General features: G+C 36.7%; 1 protein-coding gene across 1 annotated transcript in view; it reads left to right on the top strand.

Moving 5' to 3' along the window:
* LOC115924030 (Kv channel-interacting protein 4-like) overlaps positions 1–14,145 on the top strand; it is a 51,227-nt gene that overhangs the window by 17,022 nt on the left and 20,060 nt on the right. Inside the window, exon 2 of the mRNA XM_030985606.1 lies at positions 7,702–7,771. Coding sequence (XP_030841466.1) covers positions 7,702–7,771 — 70 coding nt within the window. The remainder of the gene's footprint in view (positions 1–7,701; positions 7,772–14,145) is intronic.

Genomic DNA, 14,145 nt, shown 5'->3' on the forward strand with positions numbered 1-14,145 from the left:
GTTCTTTCTCCCCGTAGACCTGAAAACACACACAGAGAAGTCTAATTAGTAGCAATATGCCAGAGGAAGTATTAAGTTTGGTGGTCTAATTCATAAAACTGTAGATTGAGGTTTCTTGCTTTCAGGCGAAATCTTTATTTAAACAGTTTTTTGTTTTTGCTAATTTAATTTGCTAATTTTAGGATGTACAGACAAGTTTACTATAACTTCCGCCTTAACATGTTCTTTAACAATTTTATCTTAATAACCATATTTTCTTTGTAAAGAATGATGAGTAATCTGTATTGTAAGCTTTTTTTATCTAAGAATATCTTCAACAATTTATGTTTGAAGTTACCTTTAAGAATTACCATCTATTAAAACAGATACACTCGTCAAACGAGAGATACCATGCTGTAGTCACACCAGGATATCTGTACTGTGTATACTGTTTTATTGTCTTCTCCAAGCCTGTATAGCTGATCATGACATACAGAATACCCCGTCTGCGTGCGCATTATTGGCATACCTGATGTGTAACATTCAGCGTAGCTTTTCACATCGCCAGTATGAGGCTACATGACATTGCCGCCGCCCCATGAATGTCGATCTGGATAGACGAAGCACTATGCTGATGAGAGAAGCACGGTTGTCAGACTCTGGTCAGATGAGCCATGATAGATGATGATTAATTATTCTTCAAGGTCTAACCGGGTGTGGTATTCAAAGCACAATTCCGTAAATAGTTCATGTGGTACACTCAATGTATAGCCTTCTGATGGCAAGTCCCCAGGTTCCAATCTTCAACTTTAGTACTTTCCCAACAAAGTTTGAGTTTGTACTTGTTTAAACAATTTGCATGCTTTAAAAGTCCATTACTTGAGGAATATGATATTCTAGAATCAACCATGTTCAATTTATTAATTCTAACCATTTATCAGGGCTAGAACATATTGACTTGTTATCATTAAAAACTTCCAATCAAATATGATACGCTGTAAGTTTTGTCTTACATTAGGCAACAGTCAGAAAGACGTTTTTCATTTCCTGTACAGTAGAGAACGAAACAAAATATTTGACATTTTACAGCACCTGAATGTCAGGTAATGATAAAATTGAACATTTTTCACAGGGGGAAACCCAGTAACCTTTTTCAACGTATCATTGACCTATGTGTGCTGGCACCCCGGAGAGATATACAGTTGGAAAGCAGAAAGCTAGAGGGAGAAGGAGAGGTAGACAAATGAGGGAAGAGGGGGAGGTAGAGTGGAGAGGGGGTGAAATTGGATTTGGAAGGGATAAGGAAAAGAGAAGTGGAGAGAAGGGGTGTGGAGGTGAGATTTAAGGGAAAGGGAGAGTGACGAGGAGAAAGGGAGAGTGACGAGGAGAAAGAGATGAATGAGGAGACAAAAATGGAGTTGAGGTGTTAGAAATGAGATGAGGGATGGGGAGAGGATGAGGGGTATGGAGGGGAAAGGGATAGAAGGAGACGAAAGATAGAAAGGAGGGATGTGTAGATGAGGGGAAAGTGAAAGAGATGACAAAGGACTAAATGGAAGGAGATAGTGGAGAAGTAGAGAGGAGAGAGAAATTGAATGGGCATGCAAATAAAAAAAAGGAAATACTTTTTTTAGAGATGAAAGCCAGATAACTGAGACCCAGGGCAAATTAATTTGATGGAGAGTGGCATTTAGGAGGTTGATATCAATAAAATCAGGCTAATTTGACACATCCAGCATGCCTTGCAGGGTGAAGTTTACTGGAATTTATTCCCATTGATTTTATCACTTATGCAGTTTCCATGGTAAGATGCATATGTGTGTGTGTTGGTTTCTGATTTTTTTTAATTGGTGAATATTTTGATTACCGGGTAGTTATTTTTTAAACATTCCACAAAGTAAAACTTTCACAATATGAAACTCCCAGGATTTTTCGATGACAGCCATGGTATATGGCAAGGAACATATTGCAAAAATTCATTTTTGTGATTTTGATTATTTCATAACATGAAACTTTCACAAATTTGATCCTTTAGAAATTTACAAAAAAATTCCTTCACAGTAAAAAATTAAAAGATATGTGTGAAAGATAGTTAAGTTACCAGAGGGAGAGAGACAGAGGCAGTACTTAAATAGGAAAAATGAGAAAGAAGAAGAAGAGTGAGAGAGAGAGAAGGGGTAGTTAAAAAGAGAAAAATTGAGAAAGAAGAAGATAGAGGAAGAGTACAAGAGAGAGGATACAGAGAAAAGTCAATAAAGTGACCTCCAGAAATTCATCTTTAGAAATCAATAAGCTGGAGGAAGGAGGTACCTGTTCCCATGGCGATACATGAGGCATCCATCATGATGGTCCCTCTCAAGGGGGGCTCCATGAGCTCGCTTCATTTACCCCTAGTTGGAAAGATTGTCGGGCCCGGCCGGGAGAGAGAGAGAAGATGAAGTGCGAATACATGCTGGACTGACTTTGGTCTTTTATTAAACAAATAGCAAGTGAGAAGGGGTGTGTGCCTGCGTGTTTGATGCAATGAAGACGGTTAGATCGAGTAAGGCTCAAGGGATGTCCTTGATGTAGAACGAGCTCTAGCTTGTTCTACATCTTAATGGCGAATTACGCATGGTCCCTGGGTCTGAATTGTTTTGTTTTCCATGGCATGCAGTGTCTATTTAACACATCCACATTGCTCTCATCACTTTCAAAGGAGGTTTATTTAAGATAAAATGGTGGGAGTTATAGCTTTATAGGGGACAGGTTGTTGATTTACATTATTCCCTCTTCTAATGTGACCTGTACGTTTTGAAGGGTTTTTCAAGCATAATTATGTTTACAATGATAACAAATTCTTTGTAACTTTTCATAAACTTTTATGAGATCACCTATTGATTTTTTATCTTACTTAATTGTTCCCTTTGCTCACCCCTTCTTGCCAAGTCTGTTTCCTATGGATATGTCTCTCTCTCTCTCTCTCTCTCTCTCTCTCAATCTCTCTCAATCTCAATCTCAATCTCTGTCTCTCTTTCTCTCTCTCTCTCTCTCTCTCTCTCTCTCTCTCTCTCTCTCTCTCTCTATCTCTCTCTCTCTCTCTCTCTCTATCTCAATCTCAATCTCAATCTCAATCTCAATCTCTATCTCTATCTCTATCTCTATCTCTATCTCTATCTCTATCTCTATCTCTATCTCTATCTCTATCTCTATCTCTATCTCTATCTCTATCTCTATCTCTATCTCTATCTCTGTCTTTCTTTCTCTCTCTCCCTCTCTCAAACTCAAACTCACTCTCACTCTCCCTCTATCCCCTCCTTCTTGCACTCTCCCTTTCTCTCAGTCTTTCTCTGTATCTCTCTTCCTATCTCATTCTTTCTCTCTTTCATTCTCCATCAACCCCACCTCCCTCTTTCTCATCTAATACACTTTTTAAAACTGTATATACCCTATCTATATCCATTTCAGATGTTCCTGTTACCTCCCTGAACTAAAAAACACCAATTTAAATCCCTATTACGGGCCCCTGATTAGCCATCGGGCATTAATGTTTGAACATAGATGTGAGAATGATTTTCTTGGAGCTATATAAGCCTCATTACTATGGTGTCTTTCACGACAAGATCCATGGTCGGAAGTAAAAATGCGCCGATGAAGGATTATCAAAGAAATGCAGAAGCAGGGAGGTGTTATCAGTCGTTGGGAAGGTTTTCTGCCTTCCTTCAAAGAGCTTGTATTTCAACACTTCTGCCTCATCTTTGATCTAGATTTTAAATTGCTTGAAGATGGAGGATTATTCTGGAACAGTAGCCCAAGGTAATCAAAAGAGATAGACAGTCATAATGGAAAGTATCATACCGGAAAACAAGTTGAATAGAAAAGTAAAGGAAATTTACTTTTCCCCATGTTTGCTGCCGTTATGTGAAACAGCTATTTTTTTCTAGGGCAAAAATAAGTTTTGACTTGGTTTTACTGTTGGTCAATAAGTTATTACTATTGAAAATAAGAGAGGTGACATCTTTACGATGGTATCAAGTTTTATAAAATCCTCAAACTTGAGCTAGCATCTTTCTGTGTAGCAGCAATGTATGCAAACTTCACATCAAAGAGCCTCCGTCCTCTTACCATCACACGCACAAAAATGGGAAAGCACTTGCAATTCCATCACCTCAGTTTAATGTCGGCATCTCTCTCTCGGTTTCTATCTTATTGCGTGAGGGAAGGGTATGAATTCTGACACCCGAGAGAGGGTACTCAATGAGAAGTTTCCTTGGCTGCCATCCAAATTGTGTCTAGGAGGCCCACTGGAAAATTTTGATATTTGGGGGTAGACGATGCATATTACCCATCACTTTCCTCTCGTAAGGTATGTCTTCATCAGCTCAAGATGGCCAAATAGCCTGCTATTTCTGATTTGGGAATCAAGCCCAAAGTTACAAATTGTGTCTTCATCAGCTTGGAGATATTGTGCTCGGCGTTCGAGCATAGTGCGAGTCTTCAGTCTGGTGAAGACCGAACAAATAGCGGGATATTTTGCAAACTAGCCAAAGATATCTTGGGATGATTATCTTGACTAAACATCCCGCTAATTGCAACTGCTGGCTGATGGAGACGCAAATTAGCTGATTAATTTGCGATCGGGATAGTTCAAATAGCGGGTTATTTGGCAATCTCAAGCTGATGATGGCAGGCCTATAGCCTGTCTGTCCATAGGAACAACTTCTCAACTTTGCAAAAGTCAGGCTTGATTAAGACATGATATTCATGATTTAAACAAATCTTGTTATTTTGACTATTTGTAACCATTTAAATTTCAATATTTTGAGGAGTCTTTTTTTCACTAAACATTCATTTCCAATGCTTTTGGCCTCATGTTATATCAGGCTATGTCTTAAATAGATAAGAGCAACATTGCTGCTTTATCTATTTTTTTAATAATGATAATAAGCGGCATCTCCCAAAACAACAGATGTACCATCAGGATCTATCTTTTTGCCAAGGGGGGGGGGGGGGTTTGACCCAGTGGCGGATCCAGGATTTTCCAAAATCATGCCGTTTTACTGTTTTACTTCTTCTTTTCTTTCTTCTTCTTCTTTTTCTTCCCCTTTTTTTTCTTCTTCTTTTTCTTCCCCTTTTTTTTCTTCTTCTTCTTTTTTTCCCCCTTTTTTTTCTTTTCTTCCCCCTTTTTTTTCTTTTCTTTTCTTTTTTTTCTCACTTGGCTGCCCAAGGGGGGGGGGTGGTTAAACCGCCAACCCCCCCCCCTAGATCTGCCCCTGACCATTGGTGGTAATCTCTCATTATCCAGAGAGTACAAGTGACTGTTATGATCATAATGCCTCTCCACATTGGCACCAGTTAGCGGTCGTGCGGTGGCTGACGAGCCTAGATTTTAATTTTTGATGTTGTCCGAGGTACGTTTGGGTAATATGCAGGGAAAGGAAATGAGTTTCATTCTAAACCCGTAGGGATGGGAGGTTGCACTAGAATTCTAATCACATCAAATTTGAGCTGCAAATGATGTCAAGATATAGAATGACATCACAACTCATTTGAGATGAGGATCCATCATACCACTTCATTGGTTGTCGTTTCCCAGACTCAAATATTTTATAACCATCTGCCCCATTTTCTTATAAATAGAAGAATGTTACGTTTTGAACTTCTATTGCAGATGTTGTCTAACAAAAATAGAGTTTCATTTGTTAAGTGATATTAAGATATTTTTAATCCAATTTGAAATGACTCCCTGTTTTACTTAGTTGGATGTATTACAACACATGCAGATGCATTTCCCCCCTTAAAGCCCCTTTAAAGTGTTGGGATCCCCAATTTCTGCAAAATTTGATGGCAAAATTTCACTTAAATTGTATCATAAAGTGAAAGAGGATGTTGATCATTTAAGACACATTTCTGCAAGGATTTTGTATCCTTTCATCAATATTCGACTTCAAACATACTTGTTTTGAATCCGACTTCAAACAGATTTGTTTTGAATGCGACTTCAAACAGATTTGTTTTGAAAATCCTTGCAGAAATATGTCTTAAATGATATCCTCTTTCACATTATAATACAATTTAAGGGCTTTAAAGTACAAATTGAAAAGACCAAGTTTCTCATTAAGTAAAGTTTGCAGGTTCCTATGTACTATGTTGATGTATCCCCAAATACTAATTGATCTGACTGGCAATCCATTTCTTACTTTGGGATAAGGGCATTGTCAGGCTGTTTTTTTTTCCCTCAGGATTAATGATGTGCTACTCTTGTACATTTGATCTGCCAAGCTCTGAAGATGCTAAGAGGTTAAGTCTTTGGATGCAAGCAATGTTTGAGAAATGTCTGCAATGTGATGGAATCTTGTCCTTTTTCAAAGTATTAATACAAATCACTACTGTGATTGGTTTGGTTTTAGGTTAAGTTTAGAGTTATTTAGAGTGTTCTGTCCCTGGTTGAAGATTAAAATGTGGGTCGCATTGAAAATTGAGCATGGGAAAATTGTTGCCGGTTCATAGATCATGTGTCCTGACTGGAACCATTGTTATGGATTGTGAATGATAAATGAAACATTCAATTGATGCATGTGAACATACTATCAACCGAGGCGGAATTAAGGCTAATAACGTTACTTTATTACGTATGTCATTCAAATGCCATGTTGTCGCTGCAGGCAGTCAATGTCCTGAATTGGTATCATGGTACTTTTATAGCTGGATGCAGTGGACGTGTCGTAATCTTTTGAATCTCAAAGCACCAGTGTATTTTCTCGCTCATGTCAAGAACCTTGTTCATCGCTCCTTGGAGTAGGAGTTTCTTGAATATTAATGAATAAATAATGAGTTCAGGATGGGAAAATCTGGCACTTTTGGATTTCTTTCCATTGCTTGGGGATTTAGAGAATTCTAATCTGTCTGCTTTTTGTTGTTTGCATTTAAGTAGGATGCATTATACTGCTATTCTCTTCTTCTGCATCCTTTTATGTCTTCCTCCCCCCCCCCCCCCCTCCTCCATTTTCTTTCTCTCTCTGTCTCTAGCTTGCATCCCTCTCCGTCTCTCTCTCTCTCTCTCTCTATCTCTCTCTCTTTCTCTCTCTCTCTTTTTCTCTCTTTCTCTTTCTCTTTCTCTCTCTATTTCTCTGTCTCTCTCTATTTCTCTGTCTCTCTCTCTCTATTTCTCTGTCTCTCTCTCTATTTCTCTGTCTCTGTCTCTCTCTATTTCTCTGTCTCTCTCTCTCTCTCTCTCTATTTCTCTGTCTCTCTCTCTCTCTCTCTCTCTGTCCCTTCCTCCCCTTGTCTCCCCTTCCCTCCCCTTCTCTCCCTTCCCTTCTTTCCCTCCGGTCTCCCCTTCTCTCTCTCCCTCTCTCTCTCTCCCTCACTCCTTCTCTCTCCCATAATCATATCATAAAATCATAATAACACAACAGTAACAACAATCCGCTGCGCATTTCCATACTTAATATTTACATACATGAATATGCATAAGGTTTGTATCAGTATGGTACAAAAAAAATTTATTACAATTCTTTACTACTGCCAGTGATTCAATAACATTGTATATGTATAAAAAGAATATCATAATCTTGTATTTGTGTCAAAATGCTTGATTAGCAACACTTTGAATACTGAACCAGTTATGAAGTGTTGTTGTGTTCAAAAGAATCTGCCACCAATTGACGACTGCTCCATAATTTCTTCACCTTTTGTTTAATCTTTTGTTTTATTTCTTTCTTCTTTCTCTGCATCTTGTAGGAATGTCCATCGGGAATGGTAAACGAGGATACATTCAAGAAAATCTATTCACAGTTTTTCCCTCAAGGAGGTAAGAAAGATCCGTCTTTACATTTTCCTCTTTTACCCCATCACTACCAATTTCTCTCATTCACGTAGGTTTGATACACAAGCCATTCGGTTCCCATAGACAATCATAGTGCTCAGAGAAAATGAAGAATTATATGAAAATATATATATATTTGAAATTAAAAAGAGAGAAATATTATTCTCCAACTTAATTGTGGATTATTTTGTAGTTATCAGCAGTATTTTGTTAGGTAGTGTTTTCTTATCAAGTCTTTATTTCAAATAAAAGAACTTGTTGGCACAATAAACCAGTTCCATGATCCTACTCTGGACTCATAGCCGGTCACATGATTCTTACATCACATTGCAATACATTCGTCGCTGTTTTCACGAAGTGACGGTAGTGAAAAAAAATTGCATTCACTTTGCGTGACGATTTTCCTCACTACCGTCACTTCGTGAAAACAAGGACGATATGTATCATAATTTACATGTGTAATGTAACCTATAAGAATTCCCCCTTTCTGAAGCTTCATGCCCATGTTCTGACCCATATGCATCTGTCCAGAATGACATCGCCAAAAACAACAATGGAATTATTTGACATATCTTTCATGATGGCTGTATTATACTCTCAAATAAAGCCATTCCAAAACAAGAACACAATTCTAAAGTATAAGGGAAACAGCTGCGTTGTAGAGCTCTCAGGAATCTCCTATTTATTGACGATAATCAAAATAAATGGGATGAAATTGGCCTAATCAAGTTTCATTAGGTCCCAAGTACCCACCAAAGCCAAGGCCTTTTAGACACGTATTCTCAGAGTCCGTAGGATCGAAGGCCCTTAATAAATCATATTTATTATTCTGGGATCTTCTCCGAATATCTGATTTGGATGCCTATTGGAAAGCAATAAACTGACCATACTAGGCTTAAAGAAGAATTGGATTGGATTGTTGTACTGCTCAGGCCGTACATCAATCACTTGCATTGTACAAACTCCTCTCTAAAATCTCTTCCCTACATACACATAGTTTATATTTTTTCCTGTCAATGCATACAAAGTACATCAGCCATTTTTCTATGCCATGAATGAAGTTATTCCCAGTGATGTATATTTTATGAATTGGAAAAAATGAAGATTACTAGCTATGTGTATATAATTTGTATTTACTTTTTTTTTGGGGGGGGGAGGGACTTTCAAAATAATGCGAAAAAAATTGAATCAGTTCTTTTGAAATTCACATGGTCTGTAAACATACATCGGAATATGGGAACAGTCACGAGTGGCGGGGAAAGTTTGTCCAAACATTTCAATTGTTTTTATCATATTTCGAATAACGGCCCATTTGAAGAGGAATCCTCAGGGGACATTTCTCCCATTATATTCTTCCAAGCTGACATGAAAATAATGAGAAAGCTTAGAAAGTAATTTCAACTTCATCAGATCTCTTTTATTAATTTTCCCAGGTAACAGATAAAATCACAACGTGTAATCATATCATATTTTTTTAAGAGCCATCCAATCTCTTGTATCGTTAATGGCCACTTTAATATTATCTCATCTCTAGAAGATCAAAAATACCCTGGCCACCAAGCCATAAAGGATGGAAATATAATTCTGTTCTCCTAAAATACAGAACAGAAATGGGACATGAGGGATTACTAAGAACACTTATAGGAAAGATTGATGCCTGTAGCCCACCTTAATCACTTTAATAGTCATATTTTCACTCAAATTAAGGGTGGTTAATGACTTTAGAGGATATCTTGACCAGTCATTGAGTCTTGGTTGAGCTCGCAAGATCATTAAAGAATCCCAGGAACTTTTTTAATGATGATGGGAAGTATTATTAAAACGTTTGAATCTAGATAAGCTTATGTCACCTACCGGTAATCTTTTGATGTGATTGAAGTTTATGAACTCATTTCATGCTATGGGGGGGGGGGGGAGGAGTCATCAAACCTGATCTAAGAGTATGTGTATTGAACAATATCTTCAGACTATATAAACATGGTCATATTTTCTTTCTGAAATAGGAACAAGTAAAGTAGATTATTCCCTTGAAAATCTTTTATTTTCTTCATACTCTTAACCGTTTACCTGTAGAATGCTAGGTACAGTTTTTTTAAGCTTAATTTTATACATTCTCCCTACACACAGGTGAATGGTACACTTTAAGGAGTAAACTTGCTTTCATTCAAATGTAAAAAAAAGTGTTGAAAACATTATCTTCATTGATAATGATGAGCCCATCATGTTCAATGGGGAAATTTGATCTGGTACAGGTGGCATTACCATCACTGTACCGATCCTAATGTGTCCTAATTCTAAAATTATGTTAATGATGAAAACTGATACGAGTAGATATCATTGGTAGTGAGGTATAACGGGAACAATTGGGAAATTATAATACTATCTCAATGTCTTTATGTTGGATTTATTGTTATTATCTTGCTTATTTCATAGTTACAGAAAAGAAAAAACAAACAAACATGTATTGTAATTCAGCATGGAAATAGTTTTCATTGAGATTTTTTTTTTGTCTCTTAAAAACATGAAAACTAAGTGCTCAGTAACTATTGAAATTTCAGAGTAAATGCCTTTTATATAACTTTGCTTATCTAAATTATTAAAAACTAATGTTAAGAACAAAATGTAAAGATGATAATGAACACTGTGTTGCAGCTATATTCTATCACTCCTGCAACTAGTGTGGTACGGTATGTCATTGAAACAGCTCCCGTAGGATTTTTGTGGGAAAGTTGATTTTTTTTTTTTGCATTTTTGGATTCATTGGGGTCTAAGCTATCAGAAATTAATGGGGGTTCAAATTTTCCTGAAGACACCAAATTTCCCTATTGCGCATTATATATGTCATTTTGGCGCCCAATATGGACCCCCCAGGAAATGAAGGAGGGGTCTGAAAATTTGAACCCCATCATTTTTGGCCAATTGGGACCCTTTTGAAACCAAAACAGCAAAAAAAAAATCAACTTTGGCAAAAAATCCTACGGGATTTCATACAATACTGCACTAAACTCTCTGTACAGAGTTTTGGAAATGTACCATCTATGACTCAGCTCTATTCTTGGCTTTTTTTATGAAAGAACACATGAATTTTAAAGTAAGACGGAGTATCTAATTGTAAAAAACCAATTGAACCACTTATTTTCTTTTTACTCAAACTAGAAAATAAGGAAGTGGATTCTGAAAATATTCATGAATGGATGGGGGTAATAGGCAGTGAATGAATAATTAATTTTAAAAAAATCAAAGCAACCTGTTTTATTTCAATGAAGATATTGAGCTTTGTGAAGACATACAATGTCCCATGTATTGTTAATCATGTGAGACAAGAACAGGTTATTCAGCCACTGACCAAATAATGGATGGATGGATGCCATAAATTACCCATTTAATTACTGCTGTCATCCACTATGAAGATGAAGCTAATAACATGAATGCGGAATTGGGGCTCTTGATTGAGCAAGATTAAAAGAAACAAAAACGGGGTAGGAGAAAATTGGTTGCCATGGAAACGCCCTATAGATTGGCAGGTTAAGATAAGATGCAGATGGAACGTAGCTGTTTGCATCGTCGTCATTAGCATAGCACGATATTGTGGGGTCTTATTACAAGCTCGGCGAAAGTGTTGAGATCTGAGATAAAAAGAGATTAGGCAGGATGAAAAAAGACGGGATATCTTATTCTGATGCGAGCAGGATTTTGCATTGAAGAGAAACACAATTTTATCTTGAAAATTTTCTTTTCCATCATTATTCATATCATTCCTGCTATTGCCTCAACTTAAAGATAAAGACCAGTTCTGGTCATGCGATCGCATTGTGAAAGAAACATCGTGGAATCGATCAGAAAAGGTTGATCATCTAGCATATAAGTATTGGTGTGTACTGCAAGGTTCTGGAATCATCAAAATGATAAGAAATTTGGCCCAGTCTTGGTAAAGTTACAAGCACTGTACACGGAAAGATGTATATGGGACTATGTGACACGTGCGCGACACGTGCGCGATATCTATCAGGTCAAAATAGATTTAATAATTTACCAAATATATCAATTAGTAGGTGGTTTCTCAGCAAAATTTGTATCATCACGTATTAGTCAAAACATATTCTTTCACACGATTGGTAATAAGAGCTTCCATTTCATTTTTTGAGAGGGGGGCATTTCCAAAACTGATCTTTACCTTTAATGTTGTCTGTTTAGAGCTAAAAGGGGGTTAACCTTGTGTGAATGACATTTGGCAATGTTCTTCTTGCTCTGAAAGAAGACAATTTACTAATGACTTGACATAGTTCTGATATTTAGTACCTGCAGTACTTGGGGTGAAATTCCAATTTGAGATAATCTGGTTTAGAAGTTCTAGTTAGAGAAATTTTACAAATTCTAAGTGAACTTATAATTGTAATGATGTTTTCACTAGGCAGGAGCTTTAATCTTAACCACATATAATCCTTCCAGCTAATGTTGAAGAGATAGAAAACAACAATTCTAATAATTGTTTTCGTTCTACTAGGCCTTCTGGCTGTACGCCACTTAACGGGTTTGCTGACAAATGAACAATAATAAGGATTTGTTGACATATCCTATTTAATCCCTTTTAATTAGATTCTTTATTGAAACAAAACACTTTATAAATTCTGCTGAAAATGATATAAAAGGTTATGTCAATAAGGACATTTGGACAATATTCCATGCAAGTCCTTCTCAATTAGATTCTTTGTTAAAGCAAAATAAAAGTTTATTTTACATGTATTTTAATGGCACTTGTAATGTAAAGTCTGCTGAAACTCATTAAGGATGTTTTGACAATATTCCATACAAGTCCTTGGACATGTGATTCTTAATTAAAGCAAACATTTTTATTATAGTTCTATGATACTCTGCTAAAAATATGAAATAAAGGGTAATGAAAATGAGGACTTTTGTCAATATTGAACACAAAGCCCTTGAAATTAGATTTTAAGATACTGTAAAGACCTAGAAAACTTGAACTACACTATAAATACGCAAAATATAATTCCCTAGAGTACTTTGCTTGTTCAAAACGTCATACAGTCAGAATCTACCTGCATCAATTTAACTAGTTCATTTGGCCAATAGCCAAACAAGATTTCTTGAAAGACGACATCTTCATCTCCAATCACTTCCTTTCCGCCTTGTTCATCTTACGTTAACCTTTCTAACAAAAAGAAAAGTACCATCGAGATGGCTTTATCTGTTTTCTCATCAACATCTCCCTGGCCCCCTTCCTCTGAAGGAGCTGATGCATTATGGGTAAGTGGAGGAATCGATGAGATTCCTATCACAACATTGGTCTTCATCCTGAATGACGTCTTGATACAAACATCGCCTCGAACACGAGATGAATTATTCCAAATTGATGAGGAGGAGGTCGAGTGCTGGTTAACATAAAAAAAACACTTTGTTCGGCTTTCTCATTCTTTTGATTCCTGTGCAGAAGAATAACACAGGAAAAATGCCAAATGGAAAGAATTCTTGAAGAAATCAACTTTAAATAAAATGTATGTCTGGTTCATGGTCATGCTTCCATAACAGAGAGAATCCAATAATATACAACCATTTTATTTGAGTAAATTGAAGTTTGTTTTTCATTTTAAAGGAACAATCCGATCCTATCAAGTTAAAAAGAACAATAATATTCAAATGAGAATGGAGATACACATCAGATAAGGAAATAGTGCCTGAATTGCAGATTGAAAATATTCTGATTGGAAACTCTTTATTATCACTACTTTGGAAGAAGAGTGAGGGTATACAAATATTTATTTATTCAACATCTGCCAGGTTCAAAAAAAGCTATTTTACCTTGCACTTTCCTTCTTTCATTTATAATCTAATACACCAAGTATACATTTGTTATTCATGATTTTGAAATAGAGAGAATGTCATCTCCTGGTGGCCAGAAGGGTGTAAACGTGGATCATTTTGACGTAAAGTTAATGCACTTCAAGGTTAGAGACAGATGGCATCATGGTACTTCTAGGGAGGATAGATCTATTTATAGGAAAAAATAAATAATCTCAAAAGTGAAGAAACGCAGCTCCAGCTGCCATTTCTCTTCTTTCCGACTATCCGTTATTTTATAATGATTGAAGAAGAGAATCTAAAAAGCCTTGTCACATTAATGTTGTTCATGCAGGTGTGAATCTAACTAGAATGGCATTTGGAGATACTCGTAACGAGAGGAATACTTTAATTGGACCGGCGATGCATGTAGAAGGCAATTCTCCAGACTTCAAAAGTGCCGGCCTGTTATTGTATATCTTCCCTCTCATTCTGCCGACCATGTCCATGATCACTCCTCCAATAGTTACTAATGATTAGCCAGATGTGTCATTAATGATGGT

This window comes from Strongylocentrotus purpuratus, unplaced genomic scaffold, assembly GCF_000002235.5.
Source record: "Strongylocentrotus purpuratus isolate Spur 01 unplaced genomic scaffold, Spur_5.0 spur5_scaffold_15, whole genome shotgun sequence".
Lineage (NCBI taxonomy): Eukaryota > Metazoa > Echinodermata > Echinoidea > Camarodonta > Strongylocentrotidae > Strongylocentrotus > Strongylocentrotus purpuratus.